Source organism: Orycteropus afer, unplaced genomic scaffold (assembly GCF_000298275.1).
Source record: "Orycteropus afer afer isolate SDZICR_OR568_19922 unplaced genomic scaffold, OryAfe1.0 scaffold00313, whole genome shotgun sequence".
Taxonomy (NCBI): Eukaryota; Metazoa; Chordata; class Mammalia; order Tubulidentata; family Orycteropodidae; genus Orycteropus; species Orycteropus afer.
In genome coordinates, this window is record NW_006921900.1 from 3,291,653 (window position 1) to 3,310,734 (window position 19,082).

Below are 19,082 nucleotides of genomic sequence, written 5' to 3' on the forward strand. Positions count from 1 at the left end.
TTTGGTCAATGACATGAGACAAAGTATATGTGAACTGCTGTATGAAAAGTGAATTTACTCTGTAAATCTTCACCCAAATCCTAATAAAAAAAAAAAAAATCAGAGACTTGGATATAAATTTTTTTCTTGTAACCCCAGCTCTGCCCCCAGGTTATGAAAATCTGGGTAAACTGCATGACCTCTCAGAGCCTCAATTTCCTCATCTATAAAATGAGGATAAGAACAGTACATACCTCATAGGGTCATTGTGATGATTCAACAAAATAATGTCCCTGGCCCAGAGTCCTTAACAAATAGTAACTATAATGTTAATGCTGATTAAAAAAATATAACTCTCATCCAAGCATAAATCTCCCTCTGACAGCAATTCACATGGTTTAGCCTAGTGAAGAAAGATGAGACTAGGTCTAACACAGGAATATGAATATGCAAAACAGCTAGGTGAAAGTGAATTTTGTATCTAACTCTTAAAGCCTTTTTAAAACACAATGGTACTGGCCATTCTCTGAAAACTTGGGAACTAATGATAAGTAGTATGTAGATAGATCAATGTTGGCAAAATGGCAAGCTAGACCAAGTTACTGGCTTCCTCTTCCAGCCCAACCCTGAAGACACCACAAAAACAGGAGGAGAATGAGCTTTGAAGCCTGGGAAACCTGGGAAGGTGTGGCCTGGTGAATGTGTAGATGAAGTGTGCACATGGGGGCTAGGGGTGAGAGCCCCATCAGGAGGGTCTGGATAGGAGGGAAAGGCTGAGGAGAGTTTTGGAGTTGTATACTTTTCTTCTTGCCTCTTTGTCCCTTCTCTACCTACCCACTCCTAGCCCAGAGATGAGTTCAAGGGATCACTTCTGAGTAAAGAAGAGCCCAGTTGAGATGAAGAACAGAGAATAGATACCCATTGACTAACTGGAGCCTGAGTCTTCCCTCCTCCCCTCCCTACATGAACAACAGAGCAACTTCTGCCAAAGGAAAGAGGCTAAGAAGAGACCTATTTCAGGAGGGAGGGAGAGAAGCCTCTGGAGGGTCAAGTTCACCTGGAGGGGAGGAAGAACCCTTGAAACATGACACTATGAACCTCTGCCCTTGGCCTTCACATGTGACAAAATGTGAGGCCTGGCCTTTAGTCCCTCTCCTGAACACAACTAAGCAAGGATGGCTGACACTCCCAGGAAAAAGTGAGGTGGTTGTTGTTAATAAGTCTCTTCTGATTTATAGAAACCTTATATGAGCACAGTAGAACATGCTCCATAGAGTTTTCAAGTCTGTGACCTTTTGGAAATAGATTGCCAGGCCTTACTTCCAAGGCACCTCTGAGTGGGTTTGAACCACCAACCTTTGGGTTAGTAGTCCAGCAATTAACCATTTGAACCATATAGGCACAAAATACACAAACGTGGCCATTTCAAAGAATTCATGGAACACGTAGATCAATAAACAATATCCTCTGAGAGAAGAGAATATTAGAAAAAAAATACAGTAAGCAGTTTTACAGAAGAACCAAGTGGAAATATGGGTGTGAAAAATAAAGTACTCAATAAGTGGGATAACTAGCAGGGCAGATAACAGCCAAGAAAGAGCAGTGAGGTGGGAGATAAATTGGGGGCTCTCCCAGGGGCAGCAGAGAGGGAGAAGAGGTGGGAACTGGATAAGGAAAACCAAGAGATCCAGAAGCTAGAAGCAGATCTGTACAGCAGGTGCTCTGGGAAAGAGAAAAGCAGTTGGGACAAAATCTTTACAGAAATAACGACCTTGAATTTCCCAGAATGAGAGATGAAAACAATAAAATGGCTTATAAGAATACCAAATAGATTAGGAAGGAACTACACCTAGAACACTGTGTTTGATGTCATTACTTTCTCTACAAATACAAAATTCTTATCACTTCTAGAAAGACAGACTAGGTTATTCACAAAGGGATACTACTCAGATTAACTTAAAACTTCTCAAAAGAGGCACTGAGACAAAAAGCCCATGGAGTAATAATTAAATATTTTAGGAAAAGGACTTCAACTCCAGAACTTTGCATCCAGTTAAACTCTAAAAGTGAGGCACGATAAATTTTTAAGCTAGCAAATGCTTTTAGAAGGTATGCTGATAAGGGAAATGAATTCAAGAGACACCATATGATATATGTGAAGAGTAAATGATTTAGGAAAGGTGATTGTAGACTAAAAATAAAAAAAGAATGACAGAAAGTTCAACACGTGTTTATAAAATTCCAGAACTAAAACTCGAGTAAAACCCAGTGTAGTCAATATGGTGGGGAAGACTAGGGGGAAGGACAATGGGTAGGGTACAAGGTATAGAGGTATAAGAGACTGATAGAAAAGAGAATTTGAGAATGGGCTTGAATGAATTAGGATTAACTACTGAAAGACTAAAAACACGTGACTTTCACCCAGCAGGAAAAAGGTGACATTTTCCAATGGACAGCAAGAAATGAGACAAAAAGAAAAATTATAGTAAATGGAAAACATGAGATAAGATGGCAGAAAGTTAAAACAGTAATTACAACAAATGTCAAGTAATAAGTCGTTGATTAAAAGACAAGCTCTGATGACAACAAATAAAAAAAATTAAAACTATAATACTATATTGGTAGACACATGACATGCAGTTTTCAAAACATACAGAACTGTTCAGTAGGAAGAGTGTGCCCTAATGTAAACTATGGGCTTTAGTTGATAATTATGTATCAGTGCTGGTTTATCAGTTGTAACAAATGTGCTACACTAATGCAAGATATTAATAACGGGAAACTGTGTGCAGTGGGGAGAAAGTAGTATATGAGAACGCTGTACTTCCTGTGCAGTTTTTTTTATAAATCTAAAACTCCAACAAATAAAAATTAAGATAGGTAAATGGATGTTATCAGTCAACCAAGTAAGATTTGTGGACGCATCTAAGACCTAGAGCACAGTGGAACCATCCTTAGAATGATCAGCCATCAAAACTATCCCCAACAAAGAGCATTTCCAATGAGCCACAGTTTTCCTAATTTGGAAACTAATCCCTAGCCCTAAATCTAAATTTAGAGTATTATTATTAAATTACTTACTAATAAGCCCAAGTGTGAGGAAGTGGGAAAAATAGCCAAGGTGGGCTGGATGCTGTGATGCATTTCTGCCCCAGGGACATTGCTGTGATACATTTCTGTATCCAGGGACAGTCATTCACAGGCTCTCAGAACCCTCAGGAGATGGCTCTGGGAAAACTCGAGCCTAGGCTTCAGTCTAACCTCAGAGGTGTCAAACCAAAAACAGCCAAGTCACTGCTGTCAAGTCGACCTGACCCCCATTGGGTTTCCAAGGCTGTAAATCTTTATGGTAGTAGATTGCTCCATCGTCTTACCCAGAGCAGCTGTTGGGTTTGAATCACTGACCTTCCGGTTAGCAGCCAAATGCATTATCCACTATGCTCCCAGAGCTCCAGAGGTGTCAAAGACAGTTAAAACCAGCCAAGCTGGAGCCAGAGATTTAGGAAATTAAAATATCTTGGGAAAATTATGTAAATGACAGTGTGTGAGTCACACAATAAAAGAGACAGAAGGAATCTTTTGCCAGTTCAACTCTCCCCTCAGAGCAATGACTAGGCACCTTTATTCTAAGTCTTGCCATCCTTTTATATATAGGTTGCAATCCAGTGGCTTTCAGGCCAGATTTCTGCTTTCTCTGGAAAAATTGGAGGACCTAGTAAAAATGGGTTCACAGTCCCATGTGATATCAAATGGCCAAAGGTGAGCAGAGGCTGTCCCTTGAGATGGACCATGTGCCACTAGTTTGCCACAGACCCCACTACTCCCTATTGCTATAGTCAAGGTATTTCATTAATTTACCTGCCTAGCATGCTCTCTCTCTCTCTCTCTTTTTCCTTCTAAATTTTATTTATTTTGTTGTTGTTGAGAATATACACAGTAAAACATACACTAATTCATCAGTTTCCACATGCACAATTCAGTGACATTGATTACATTCTATTAATTGTGCATCCATTCTCACCCTCCTTTTCTGAGTTGTTCCTCCCTCATTACCATAAAGTCACTGTCCCCTAAGTTTCCTATCGAATCTTTCAAATTACATATTGTCAATTTGATCCCATATAGATAGTTCTTAAAAGAGCATAATGCTCAAGGCAGTTTTTTTTTTTTTTTTCCTAAACTATTGTCCAGTTTTAAGATTATGTCACAGGGTATTTTTGATTTAAGGTTTAAAGATGACCTCAGGGCAATAGTTTCAGGTGTTCATCCACCCTCCATGGCTCCAGAAAATCGAGAGTCCATGAAAATTTGACATTCTGTTCTGCATTTCTCCCTCTTTTGATCAGAATTCTTTTATAGAAAACATTTTATACAAAATGTTCAGTAACGGTAGCCAGGACCATCTAGTTCTTCTGGTCTCATGGTGAAAGAGGCAGTGGTTCATGGAGGCAATTAGCTACACATTCCATATCTTCCTTTTATTCCTGACTCTCCTACCTCTGTGGCACCAGGTGAAAAAAGAGCAATTGTGCCTTGGATGGCTGCTTGTAAGCTTTTAAGACCCCAGACACTACACAATGAACAAGGAGACAGATGGAGGTAATAAACATGCTATTAGGCCAGTTACTCAGTTGGGCAACCCTACCCTTAATCAATGTAATTTTTCCATCACTGTTAACATTCCTTTTCTCCTTCTCTCCCACCTCTGGTGTCTATACATTTGCCTTTTCTTGTCTTTTTATATAAGTGTCCTTTTGTGACTGAGTTTTTTCACTCATCATAATGTCTTCAAGCTCCATCTGTCAAGACTTCATTTCTCCTACTGGTTGAGTAGTAGTCCACTGTATGTATGTGCCATATATGTGTGTATTATCCATTCATCTGTTGATGGGCATTTACATTGTTTCCACCTTTTGGCTATTGTGAATAGTGCTGCAATGAATATTGGGGTAAGTCTCTTAATCTCTTGAGTCTCTGCTTTCAAGTCGTTTGGGTATATATGTAGGAGTGGAATTGCTGGGTTGTATAGGAGCTCTGGTAGCGTAGTGCCTAAGGCACTTGACTGCTAACCAGAAGGCTGGCGGTTCAAACCCACCAGCCACTCCTCAGAAGGAAGGTTGGGCTATCTACTTCCGTAGTGATACCCCCTCAGAAACTCCAGGGGGGGTCACTATGAGTCAGGTCCAACTTGACGGCACATAACAACAACAACAACAACAAGCTGCTCCGCAGGAGAAATATGTGGCAGTCTGCTTTTGTAAAAATTTACAGCCTTGGAAACCCTGTGGGGCAGTTCTACTCTGTCCTGTAGGGTCCTAATGAGTTGGAATTGACTCACTGGCAGTGGGCTTGGTTTTGGGTTTTTTTTTTTTTTTTTTTTGGTCAGAGAGTTCTATTTTTAGTTTTTTTGAAGAACCATCACACTGTTTCCACAATGCCTGTAACATTTTGCATTCCCACCAGGAACAGGTGTTGACTAATGACATTGAGCATCTTTTCATGTGTTTGGTAGCCATTCGAATGTCTTCTTAGGTGCAATTTCTATTCAAGTCCTTTGCCCATTTTCTGATTGGGTCTTTTTGTCTTTTTAGTGTTAAGTTGTTGAAGTTTTATATATATTGTGTTATTATATTTTTTTTAGGATATATGGTTTCCTAAGTATTATCCCAGTCTATAGCTTATCTTTTCACTTTTTTGGTAACTTTTGATTAACAAAAGTTTTTCATTTTTGTGAGATCCCATTTATTTATTTATTTATTTTGCTGTTTGTGCTTTTGTTATTATATTAGGTAATCCATTGTTGAAAGCTAGGTCTGAAAGCATTGTCCCTGCTTTTCTTCTAAGAATTTTATGGTTTTAGTGTATACATTTAGGTCCTTAATACATTTTTAATTTGTTTTTGTGTATAGTGTGAAGCATAGACCCTGTTTAATTTTTCTGCCTGTGGAAATCCAGTTTTCCCAGGACCATTTATTGAAGAGATTTTTGCCTATCAAATGGACTTAGTACTCTTGTCACCATACATGTGTGGGTCTGGAAGTCTGTCTCTCTTTTAATAAAAAATATTGTAATGTCTCTCTCTACAACATGTCTTAGATCCTCCTGAAACTGTTACTGTACCTAATAAATAATTTTTTGAGTAAAAGGAATTTGTAATAGCCTGACAAAGGCTAGAGCATAGGCATTTAGATCTCCATCTTTAGTAAAATTGTTGCTAATTTAAAAGACATCATTATTTTAAAAGTATGTAATGAAAGATTAGACAATATCTGTACAAGTTATGTGTTAGGCAAGTGAAAGATATTTCCACTGTTTGTTTAGTTTACTTAATGTCCCAAAACTCATTCAACTGAATTTAAATGAGTACTTGATTTTTTTGGGCAAAATTACTGGGATTAGCTGGAGCTTTTGCATTGTTAACTGTCATGAGACATGTTGGTCACAGTTGCTCAGATGGGTGGGAATGGAGAGATGAGAGCTGTTGTTGCTGCCTCCTCTGCCTCCATACTTCTGTATGCCATTCATAATTGCATGGAAGAGGCTGGAGACATTTGCTACCAAAATTAATTACCTACAGTGCATCAGAAGCTGCAATTATCTTGCTAATCAGTTTTTCACTAATAAGCAACTTAAGGCACAGTCAATTAATTTTAGAGCATAGCTTCTTACAACATTTGCAGATGTGTTCTGGTAACCTTGAGGTTAAACAGAGAATCATGTAGAAACCAGACATATAATATCAGTGTAAACAAACTTTCCTATCTTAGCACTTACCATTAGTTCTAGCATAAGATTTTTGGAGAAAAACAGAAATAAGTTCACCCAATTAAAAAAATGGGCCAAAGAATATGAATTCACAGAAGAAGAGATAATGTAGCCAATAACCATATGAGAAAAGGTTCAACATCATTATTCAGTAGGAAAATGCAAATTAAAACACTTAGATACACAGTACATGTTGTTGAGGATGTGGAGTAACTGGAACTCTCAAACACTGCTGATGGGAGTGTCAGTTGGTTCCAGCACTTTGGAAAACGTTCAGTATCTACTAAAATTAAAAAGACATCTATCCAGTGATCTAGCAATTCTGCTCCTAGGAATATATCCAAGAGAAATGAGTGCACATGTTCAAGTATATTGCTGAAAAAATATATAAGAATGTTTATAGCAACCTTATTCATAACAGCCCAAAACTGGAAATAAGTAAATATCCAACAATTATAGAATAAATAGATGATGGTATAGGCATGCTGTGGGATATTCCACACCAATAAAAAAGAAATAGCAATCATAAGGAGAAACCTCAAAAACAGTGTTAAATGAAAGAAGTCAGACATGAACAAATTTATGCTATGAGATTCTACTTACATGAAACTCAACAACAGGAGAAATTAATCAGTGTGAAAGAAGATAGGATAGTAGTTATCAAGGAGGGTGAGAGACATTGAGAAGGAACACGAGAGAACTTTCTGGGGCCCTGAAATTGTTCCATATCTTTAGATGGATGATAGTTACATGGGTGTACATAGAATGTAAACAAACATTAATTAAAGTTTACAATTTACTCTGTAAATTATACCTTAATAGAAAAAGAAAAAAGTAGAAATAAAAAAAAAAAAGATCAGTTCAGCTGATCAATACTGATTGGAGAAAATCTAGCCTCATGCCTTTTTCCAGCCTCCTAATTCATCTTCTTGGCATTAGTTCTAGTGGCCCAGACTGCTGCCAGCCCAGTGGCTAACTTCAGGGCACCATGTACTCATGAACTTCATTATCTCATTTTACAGATGAGAAAACAGGCTGAAAGAGGGGAGGTAACATATTTAAGGATATACAACTGGTAATTGGAGGAACTGGTCTGAAAATAAGCCACTGAGTTCAGAGCCTAATTCCCTAACTCCCACCCTATGCCTTGCCCCACAAGGAACCAACAGATATTTGTTTAATGATGTAATAATAAAGATACCCTTACCTCTTTGGCTTCATTTTGTGCTTTCATATTTTCAGCAATATATTTGACACTTTCAATAGCTTCTCTGATTTCTGGCGACAAAGCAGAGAGGGAGAGCACAGCGTCAACAGACTCAGAGCTGGAACTTCTCGTGAGGTTGGCACTGAAATTTGAGATTTTTATCCTGCGGTGCTGGCAGAAACCACACATCCCATCCTGGCAGGGATAGCCTTCCTTACAGCCTTTGGATTCTATGCGGCTGAAGCAATTCATATTTGACAGTTCAGCGCTGTAGAAGGGTCTTGGTTTCTGAGTACTACCCTCGTTGCCCGCTGGCCTGGTCATGAACATTATCCTAGGAAGCAAGTTCAAGAATATGGTCTTCACCCACATGGGCATCGTGTGTGTGGTTGGGGTTCTGTAGTGCACGTTGAGTACAAAGACGGTGATGACGATGGACAAGGTTACAAAAATCATGGTGAACAGGAGGTACTCGCCAATCAGGGGAATGACCAGAGAGGTGGATGGGATTGTCTCAGTGATCACTAGGAGAAACACGGTCAAGGAGAGCAGAACTGAGATGCAGAGTGTCACCTTCTCCCCACAGTCAGAGGGCAGGTAGAAGACGAGCACGGTCAGGAAGGAGATGAGCAGGCAGGGGATGATGAGGTTGATGGTGTAGAACAGGGGCAGGCGCCGGATGTACAGAGAGTATGTGATGTCTGGGTAGATCTCTTCACAGCAGTTGTACTTGATGTCATGTTTGTAGCCAGGGGCTTTGATGATGGCCCACTCGCCACTCTCCCAATAGTCTTTAAGGTTCATGGAGGAGCCAATCAGGACCAGGTCGATTTTTGCTTTGTCATAGGACCAGGAACCAAATTTCATGGTGCAGTTTTGGTAATCAAAGGGAAAGTAGGTCACATCAATTTTGCATGAGCTTTTAAAAATGGCTGGAGGTATCCAAGTCACTTCTCCTGTGTACTTGAGTAAGGCTTTGGTTTTGTCATCCACCTGGAAATCCCCAACAGCACTGCAAAGACAAGAGGCAGGGCACCACAGTGTTATTCAGTCCAACTTCTCATACCTCCATCACTGGGTAGATGACAAGTAACTATTAGTAAAATTATGGAATATGAGAGCTAAAAGTTGCAAAAGGCCATCTAGCTCACTACCCCATTTAACTGATGGGGATACTGAGGCTCAGAAAGGAGAATGGGCTGCTGAGCTGGCAGAGTTGAAACAGACAGACCTACCCAATGCCAACAATCTGATGTATATTACCTGACATACTCATCACCCTCTGGGAGACTCACTAGTTCATTTCTCAGTAGTACAACTCTCAACTTGATATTTATTGAGACACTCCCAAACACAAGAAGGGCATTCCCCTCCCCCTTAATTAAAGAAATAGCAAGTCAGTTTTGTTTGCACTGGGTGCCCAATGTGTGTAAGCATACGTGTATGAAATCAAATTGTGAGAGGGAAGGGATTGCAGAGACCACCTATGGGAATCCACCCACTGCCACTGAGTCACTTCTGACTCATAGCAATCCCGAGTGGGTTTCTAAAGCTGTAAATCTTTATGGAAGTAGACTGCCTCATCTTCCTTCCAAGGAGCAGCTGGTGGGTTGGGCCACTGACCTTCTGGTTAACAACCAAAATGTCTTACCTACTATGTCACTAGAGCTCACATCCATTAAGTTGAACCTTGGGAGGAGCCCTGGTGGTACAATGGCTAAAGCACTGGGCTATTAAGCAAAAGGTTAGTGATTCAAACCCATCTCTGGTTATTTGCTCTGTAAAGATTACAGTCAGAAAAAAAAAAAAAAATCCTTAAATTGAATCTTGGTAAATGAGATTTATTACCAAACCCTATCCTTGAATCCTGACTATTCATCACACTCCTCATTTCTCTCAGCACTGTCTTAGAATGACTAACCAGGTTTTCTGATTCCATCTTTCAAATTCAGTATAATAGGTTATTTCACCTTCTGTTTCCCTAACTTTCTCCTCTTGATTCTTCTCCTTGTTCTCATCTGTTGATGAGCATTTAGGCTATCTCCTTCTTTTGTGAATAGTGCTGCAGTGAGCATTGGTATACCTATTGGATTTCTTAGAGTTCTGCATTTGAAGGCATTCATGTTCTTCAAAAGAGAACAACCACCATACCCCTTTTCTTTGTACCTAAAGAGCTGGAAATACATACATATATATATATATATTTAATACAAAACTTAAACATTTAGGAATATCCTGTGTTGACATCATTACTTGATAACATGTGAAAACACACCTGTGGCTTCCAGCCAAACAAAAGACAGGCATATGAGTTGAACGTTTACCTGAGGGAGATACACTCCTTGGACATAACAATCATGGGGAAAAGAAGGGCGGTTTATGTATAGGGAGACAGCTCGGGCAGAAGTGCATGGAGGGATGGACACAGGCAAGAGGTAACTATACTATCAGGAGAAAATGGGAGGGGAGCTATTGCATTAGGGTAAATTGTAGTCAATGTCATGAGAAAGAGTTCTACATGTAATACATGTGCTTCCTTAATGCAGTCTAATGTAATCAATCAGTTGAGGTCATACCAGTTAGGATGGATGCTAAACCTAATCATATCAGAATTATAAAAAGAACAGACTAGTAAAAAAAAAAAATTAAAAAGGAGTGAGAGAGGATAGACAAAGACACACACATGGCGATGACAGATGCCATATAAGGATCATCTATAAGCCAAGGAACCAAGGAATATCTGGGGCTTGGCAAGGAAGAAATAAACATGGCTGAGGACTTGAACGGCTCGGTAACTAAGGGAAGAGAAAGAGGCGCTCTGATTCTTAAGACCCAGACATGGTATCAAAAGAAATACACTGTAAAAAGAGGACCCCATTCTGTATTGAACCCTCATAGTAAATAAATCTGAAAGTAACCAGTGAAATAGAAAGCTTCCACAGATCCCAATTTGTGGGAGAGAGCCTCCAGAACTGTGAGAAAACAAGTGTGTTCTGTGAAGCCACCTGCTTGTAGTATTTCTGTTACGGCAGCACTAGGAAACTAAGACACTTGCTGGTGCTCATTCCTGGTCATCAGTAGGGATCCTGGTCACTGTGGCTGCTATTCATGGATTGTCTGCCCAGACCAGCAGGCACATTTGCTGACTGAGGCAGTGCTAACAGCCATACCTCTGCCAGCACAGAGAGAAAATGAAGAGCCAGCTAGAAACATCAGTAAATACTTGTTGGGCGAATGAATAGATGATCTTGAGATAAATTAAGATCCTACCCCCAAAGGGAGCCCAAGACATAGCTGATAGCAAGGGACCAGGTTGGTTTGGTGGGAGGGGTCTAAGCCAATGTGCTACCAAACCATGTGAAATGATTTTTATTAAAATGAAGAAGGCAGCAATGGTTAGCTGAGGTATCACTTTAATACAAGGGAAGATCACCAGGAACTTAGAAGGTTTGCTTCTAAAAGTTGGGGAGTGGTAGGGGAAAGATGATGCAGTTTCTTCCAATTCCCTCAGAAAAACAGGGCAGCTAGGATAGCAAAAGAAAAAGAAGCCTTCTGACAAGATCAGCAAAGTTAGGTTACAAGGTGTTCTGTGAACCTCAAATATGAGAGTGTGGGGTCAAACTGCCAACATCAGCAGCCTGCACGGGATCTGCATGGGACCATTCTGGGGTTAGCTTACTAGATAGGCAAAGGAAGAAAAGGGGGAGCTCTCACGTCCCAAGAGCCCCAGGCATGCAATCACCAAGGAATAGCCACCCCTCAAAAAGGACTCGCTCTGCATGGAATGCTCAGCAAGTGGATCTGAAAGGAACCAGTGAAACAGATGCTCCATAGGTTCTGAGTTGTGGGCAAGTACAAAAAAGACTGTAGGAAAGTACTAAGGGTCTGCAGAGAAGTTAATCAGTGTCCTGTCAGACTCTCAACGACCTCAGAAGTACTACCAAATACTCCCTTCCAAAAGGACAGAGACCCACCCACAGAAAATGCTGCTTGGGATAGACTCCAAATGGAACAAGGCAAGAAACTGGGGGGTAAGAGAGAAAGAAGGTACAGAGACTAGAGAAGTAGGCATCCAGAGGTGGCAGCTCTCAGACTGTGGCTACAAAGGCCAGGTTTTTAATGCTTCCAGGTAACAATTCAAGGAGGGAACTCTTGAACAAGTGAAACAAGGAGAGCTACCTTTATATACACCAAGTTCCTATAGGTTTGCTTCTAAAAGTACAGAAAAGGCCATCTGCTTAAATAAGAGTAACAGAAAAAAACTGGATTGAATTCCATATAAACATACCATAAGAAAAGTATATAAATGAGTAACTGAATAACATCAGCAGATAAAGGCGTATCAGAAAAAAAAAAAAAAAAAATCTAACCACAAAGCAGACAAAAGCTATAATCTGATATTATAAATTAAGATATTAAAAAAACATAGAAAACATTTACACCAGGTAGGTACACTCCTTAGAACAATCAACCATTGGAGATCAGAAGGGTAGCATTTGCACAGGGAGATAGCTCAGAGGGCAGGAATGCGTAGGAAAGAAGGATATAGGGAGAAGGTAACCACAGGGAGGAAGTGAGAAGAGAGCTGTTACATTATGGGGACTGCAATCAATGACATGAAACAAAATGTGTATGAACTGTTGAATGGAAAACGAATTTGCTCTGTAAACTTTCACCCAAATCACAATTAAAAAACAAAACTATAGAAACTATGAAAACGTAGAATAAATCAGAAAAGTTATATATAATTTGGTGTGGTAGTTACATTTGTGTGTCAACTTGGCTGGGCCTGGTTGAGTGGTTGGGAAGCTGGTGGTAGTTATTCCCCCATGATGAGACTGGCAATCAACTCCACGGTGGGATCTACCACAAGCAGCTGAGTAGCTGCCTTTGGGATGTGGTCTGCTTTCTGTATTTAAGGAGAAGCCTTGGGAATGGTCTCTAGCCTATGGCATGCTTGGACCCTGCATGTAGCCATGTCTTTGTTGAGCAGCCTGCTATGCTCTGCTGACCTTGGAACTTACAATGGACTTAAGTTAATGGCCTGCCGTTTGGTTTGGTAACATCGAAACTATGCCTTTTCACTTGTCAATCCTGGGGCTTTTCAGCCTCAGCAGCCAGTATCTGTCTCAGTGAAGAAATGCCTCTAGATCCAGTGGGCTGGGAGCAGGAGGCAGAGTTGGACCCTAAGGTTAAGGGGCTTTCACCCAGCCCCTAGAGCCTGGCACTTTGAACTTAGACTTAAAGCCTCCAAATTGTAAGAAGAAACTCCTGTTTGTTAAGACCATCCCATTTGTGGTATATTCTTGTCAGAGTGGCACTAGATAACTAGAACATTTGGCTAAACAACAGGAGAATATGTAAAGAATATTGATGGAGCTTAGGGAAGAATTAGGAAAAAGGAGAAATCATCTTAGAAATAAAGACTAAATGAGATAAACATAAGTACAAGTAAAAACTATGGAAAAATAATTATAGCAATCCCAAAACAAAACAAAAAACCAAACTGCCATCAAGTTGATTGTGACTCATAGTAACCCCCATTGGTTTCTGATGCAGTAAATCTTTATGGCAGTAGATTGCCTCATCTTTCTTCCATGGAGTGGCTAGTGAGTTTGAACCACCAACCTCTGGTTAGCGGTCAAATGACTTAGGCACTGTGCCACCAGAGCTCCTTAATAATAGCAATAGAAGACAGAACAGAGAAAAAAAAAAATCAAACAGAAACAAAAAGAATTTAAGAAAAATGATATATGAGGAATATAGGCAAAGAAGTTCCAATATATATAAAACTGGAGTTCCTGCAGAAAAAAAAGTCAAAGCAATGGACAAGAACAAATACTAAGATTTAATTTAAAAAAAAAAATCTTTTCTGGAATAAAAGGCAGCTTATTATAATATTATGGTACATGTAAAGCAACTAGACTTTCAAGGCAAAGGAAATAAATCCTCTGAGTATCCAAGCAAAAATAACAATCTACTTATAAATAAGTACAATTTACAATTATAAATACATGCCAGTTTGCTCAGGATAGTCCTAGTTTGCATTTATTAATAGTGTCCCCTTTCACTACAAGAGGAAAATAAAATCAGACTAGCATCAAAATTTGACAGCAATACTGTATTTCATACCAGAAGACAAAACCCACTGCCACTGAGTTGATTCCAATTCATAGGGGCTCCCACTGGGTATCCAAGGCTGTAAATCTTTATGGAAGTAAATTGCTTCATCTTCCTCCTGTGGAGTAGCTGGTGGATTTGAACTGACCTTCTGGTTATCAGCCAAATGTCTTACCCTCTATGTCACTAGAGCTCCTTACCAGAAGACAAGGAGAAAGCATTTTTAAGATTTTCATGGAAGGAAAATACGATTTTATATCCAGCCAAAGCGACCTGAAAGTGTTATCTATAAAGGCTACAGTTAGGACCTTGCAAGAACTTAGGGTATATTGTGTCCATGGGCACATTCTGCAGATTCAATTAGAAAATAAACTTCAGGAAACACAGTATCATAGGAAAAACTTTGGCATAAGAAGAAAAAAGATATTTCTAGTTTTCAAAATGAAGAGAGACCCTCAACCGAAGGTCAATCCTGAGAAATTTAAGTTCTGCTTGCAGAAAGAAGAGTAGAATGCTTTTATTTCAATGTTATTTTCAGCCTCAGATTTCAAGGAAATTCCTTATGCTATTTGCTCCTCTCCACTCCAATTTGAAGGATTTCATTATGGCTCTCGTTGTTGTTAAAATAACATCCTAAAATACTCCAGCTGTTCACCCAAGATTGCCAGTGAGAAAACAACTATAAAACTCAAAATAGAAGATACAAATTTTTGCCCATTTTCTTAATTCTAGCATAGCAAAAAATGCTCTACCGTCTTTCCAGCTCCTTTAGAGCCTTTAGACGGAGATTTCCACGATGGCTCACAGTGAAATGAAGATTCTGTAAACTAGTTGAGTTTCTTTGGTGCCCCACTTCTTTATGAACCAATCTGCAAACACAAATTGCATGGAAGAAACTTCATTTACAAATGCTGTATTACCTTGGGGAAAGAGTATATAAAACAGACTAGCTTTGAAGTGAGTGGTGAAAGACCTTCTTTTGTTTCTGCCAGGAACCAGCAAAAATACAGAGCTTCTCCAGTCCTAATACTAATAATAAAACTAATGGTACTAATACTAATAGTAAAACATATTAGTTTCTACTAATAATGCATAAAACACTAAATACCTTTATTTATTAAAGACAGATTAAATTAATTCTATGTGATGTGTTCTGCTGGAAACGATTTAGTAATTAAAATACTCCAGAGGCGGTGCGAATGGTTAACATGCTCGGCTGCTAACCAAAGGGATGGAAGTTTGAGTCCACCCAGAGGTGCCTTGGAAGAAAGCCCTGGTGACATACATTTGAAAAATCTGCCATTGAAAATCCTATGCAGCACTTTTCTACTCTGACACACACCTGAGTCAGAACTGACTCAACAGCAACTGGGTTTGGTTTAGAGACAAAGTATAGGTACGAAATTATATTCTTCAATTCCCAGAGAATAAAATTGTACATAATGTAAAATATCAATTAAAATTTGTTTGTATAACAAAAAAGCTTAACTGTGGAAAGTGTCAGCTTTGTGTGTGAGTAGGAAGGAGAGAGAGAGCTGGACAATGAATAAGGAAGATCAAAGAAGAGTTGATGCTTTTGAGTTGTGGTGCTGGCGAAGAATGCTGAAAGTACCGTGGACTGCTAAAAGAACTAACAGATCTGCCCTGGAGGAAGTGCAGCCAGAATGCTCCTTGGAAGCAAGAATGGCCAGACTTCGTCTCACCTATTTTGGTCATGTTGTAAGAAGGGACCATTCCCTGGAGAAGGATGTCATGCTTGGTAGAGTGGAGGGTCGACGAAAGAAGGGGAGGCCTTCAAGGAGATAGATTGATACAGTGGCTGCGATGATGGGCTCAAATATAGCAGGGATTGTGGGGCTGGTGCGGGATCGGGCAGTGTTTCGTTCTGCTGTGCATGGGATCGCTATGAGTTGGAAACGACTCGACGGCACTTAACAACAACAACAGGAAGGAGAGACAGGTTTTGGAGGTATCACAGTGGGCAGCATCAGACTGTTGGAGGAAGAGAGAAAAGAGAGGCTTCCTGAAGCTGGTAGACTCAAGGAAGACTCTACATAGTCCTTGGGGAGGGACCGGGCTATGAGAAGCTTCACTGGCATGGAGGAACCATATACTTCCCTCTAGATTCATTCTTCCCAAGTACAACTTGGATGCAGCCACCCAGAGTGGCTTGGAATCCAGGGTCCAGAAACCTTGCCCCACTCTGCATTGGGAATCCTGCTTGACCTACCAGTGGGGCCATCAATTCTTTCCCCAAGGCTCCAAGGCTTTTCCCAATAGGGGGCAGCTTAGAGGGACACTTATACAGAGGGGGAAGTGTCTGACAGTAGGATCTTTCCAGGCTGCTGGGATTGGGGAGAAAAGGTTTGAGGATGGCTGTGGATGCCCAGCTGAAGTCCCTGCAATCATAGCATCAGCCCCCTGCATACACTGCTCACAGGAGCCCCAAAGCCACAATGAGATACTGAGACCACTCAGGCCTGGCTCTACCATGCATTCACTGAGTGAAATCACTGTCTACCCTGAGCCTCGTTCCTCATCTGGAAAACATCAGTGATGAGCTGGATCAGCCAAAGCAGGCTGGCCCCAGTCCCCAGGATAGCTTTATGAAACACACATCCCTGGGCCTATCTCCTAACTACTAACAGTGTTTCTGTGGGGGCAGGACCCGGAAAAGGTATATGGATTTTGAATAATACAATATGTTTTAAGTTTAGAAAACAGAGGGAGGAACAAGTTTTAAAATGCAGGCACTTGGAATTTTAAAAAGCTCCTTGATAAATGTGTCGGTCAGTTGGACTGGGCACCAACTCTGATGTTCCCCCATCACTCTATTCTCCTTCAAAGAAGAAGGTGCAGAGGGCACCACTGACATTCATCCCTGTCTGGTGGTGCACCGTTGTAACGAAAGCTGCATTCAAGGTCCACCCTCCTCCCCTGGCATCTCAGGCTACTCCCTACCCCCCAGGAGCTGGTCCCCTAATCCTCCCTGCCTTACATCCCTCAGTCCAGTTAATGAGGTCTCCTTGGCTTCCCATGACATATTCTCCTGCTTCCTCTATCCATCTGCCAGGCATCACTTTCCTCTGCTCAGTCTCTACTCATTCAGATCCTACACAACTTTTAAGACCCACTTTAAATGTCATTCCCTCCCTGAAGCTACTGCTCTCTGTAGCTTGCTTGGCCTTGGGCTCACTGGTCCTTGGGAATACAGCCGAACCCTTTCCCCTACCTCAGCTGCGTGCAGTGTCAGCCAAGGTTCAAGGGTTGTTTCAACTAATGAGTGAAAGAATGAAGCCTTCCCATGGTCGTAACCTTATGGGGCCCAGCTGTGACTTGACTTACAGGGAATGTCAAATCCTAGAGAGAGCCTGAGTGACAGATCCCCCCAACACACACACACTATTTTCCTTCTACACCTTTCCTCTACTTTGTCATGGCATGCTTTGGTATTGTTATTTATGCCTGCCCTTCCTGCCATGTGATAAACTCCTGGAGATAGGAAAGGTATCTGTTTTGCTCACCACAGTATCTCTAGTGCCTGGAATACAATAGATGTTCAACAAATACCTGCAGAATTGACTTCTGGTAAGATGGAGGAATAGGAAAACAACCTACACAGACCCTCTTCAACAAAGAAAAGAAAAACCAATTGACAGAAATACAGAAGATAATCCTGGAGCCCTGAGCTTTGAAAGGAACTATATAGAAGTGGATTAGCTACCAACTAGTGGAAAAATCTGAACAAAGACAGTGAGTACAGAGATGGTCAGAGCTGCAGACTGTCAGTTACTCTTATGGGATTGACAGCCTGAATATTTCCAAGTGGTGTTGGGACTGAGAATTGACCTAAAGATTAGTCCTGGTCACCAAGGACTGCAGGGATGGCTGCACTGGTGGCCTATATGACTAGGAAGGGAAACGGCAAGGAAAGAGACAATCTGAGCTGTTGACTTTCTGCTGTCCAGAGGGTGCAGCCATTTTGGGTATTTAAAGTGACCGAGGGCACAGCCATTTTGAATGTTTACAGGTGGTGGCCATTTCGGATATTTAAACTGACCAAGGGTGCAGACATTTTGAATATTTACAGGCAGTGGCCATTTTAGATATTTAAAGTGAATGAGGGTGCAGCCATTTTGAATCTTTACAGGTGGCAACCATTTTGGATTTTAAAGTGATAGCATTCTCATTTGGATTCCAGGGACCTAAGAATAGGCTCTGTTTGCCAAGGTTGGCAGGGACATACGGGAGGCTGACAACAGGAATGGAGACAGGTGGTGAGTGTATAAGTGCTGTCAACTAGTGAATAGAGGAGCACAGCACAGTACCCTGCTTGCATAGATAACATACAAACAAAAGAAAATGTAAATCGTGGGCAAGTCACTCCAACATACAATCACCAATTAAATATAAACACAAAAAAGTCACAATGCCACAAAGACAACAGAGCATCACAGTCTAGACAAAGAAGCAAGATAAAGCAGGAGAAACAAGGGACCCAGGATACAGAACCAAAACACATCCCTGGGGAAGACACAACATTGGAACTCCCTGAGAAGGAATTAAAAAGAATTATATTTAGGTATCTTCAACAAATGGAGAGAAAGATCAAGGAAAACACAGAGAAAAACCTAGAACAATTTCGAAAGATAACAGAAGAACAAAATGACAAAATAAATGAAAAATTAGAAATGATACAAAATCTATACACAGAAATCCAAAAGATTAATACTAAATTTTCAGAAATAGATAAGACATTGAATGGGCAAAGGAGCAGAATTGAAACAATGGAAAATAGAATTAGGGAGATTGAAAGCAAATATCTGAACACTTCTTTGGAAAGGGATCAATCAGAAAAAAGATCAAAACAAAATGAAGAAAGCCTAAGGTTCATGTGGGATACCATCAAAAGGAATGACGTACGTGTAATTGGAATTCCAGAACAGGGAGAGACAAATAAAACCACAGAGAAAATTGTTGAAGATTTGTTGGAAGAGAATTTTCCTGGTAT

General features: G+C 40.5%; 1 protein-coding gene across 1 annotated transcript in view; it reads right to left on the minus strand.

The window, feature by feature from the left end:
* The window catches only part of CHRNA3 (cholinergic receptor nicotinic alpha 3 subunit), a 29,073-nt gene that overhangs the window by 6,864 nt on the left and 3,127 nt on the right, over window positions 1–19,082 (minus strand). Inside the window, exon 4 of the mRNA XM_007951846.2 lies at window positions 7,952–8,963. Within this exon, the coding sequence (XP_007950037.1) occupies window positions 7,952–8,963 (1,012 nt within the window). The remainder of the gene's footprint in view (window positions 1–7,951; window positions 8,964–19,082) is intronic.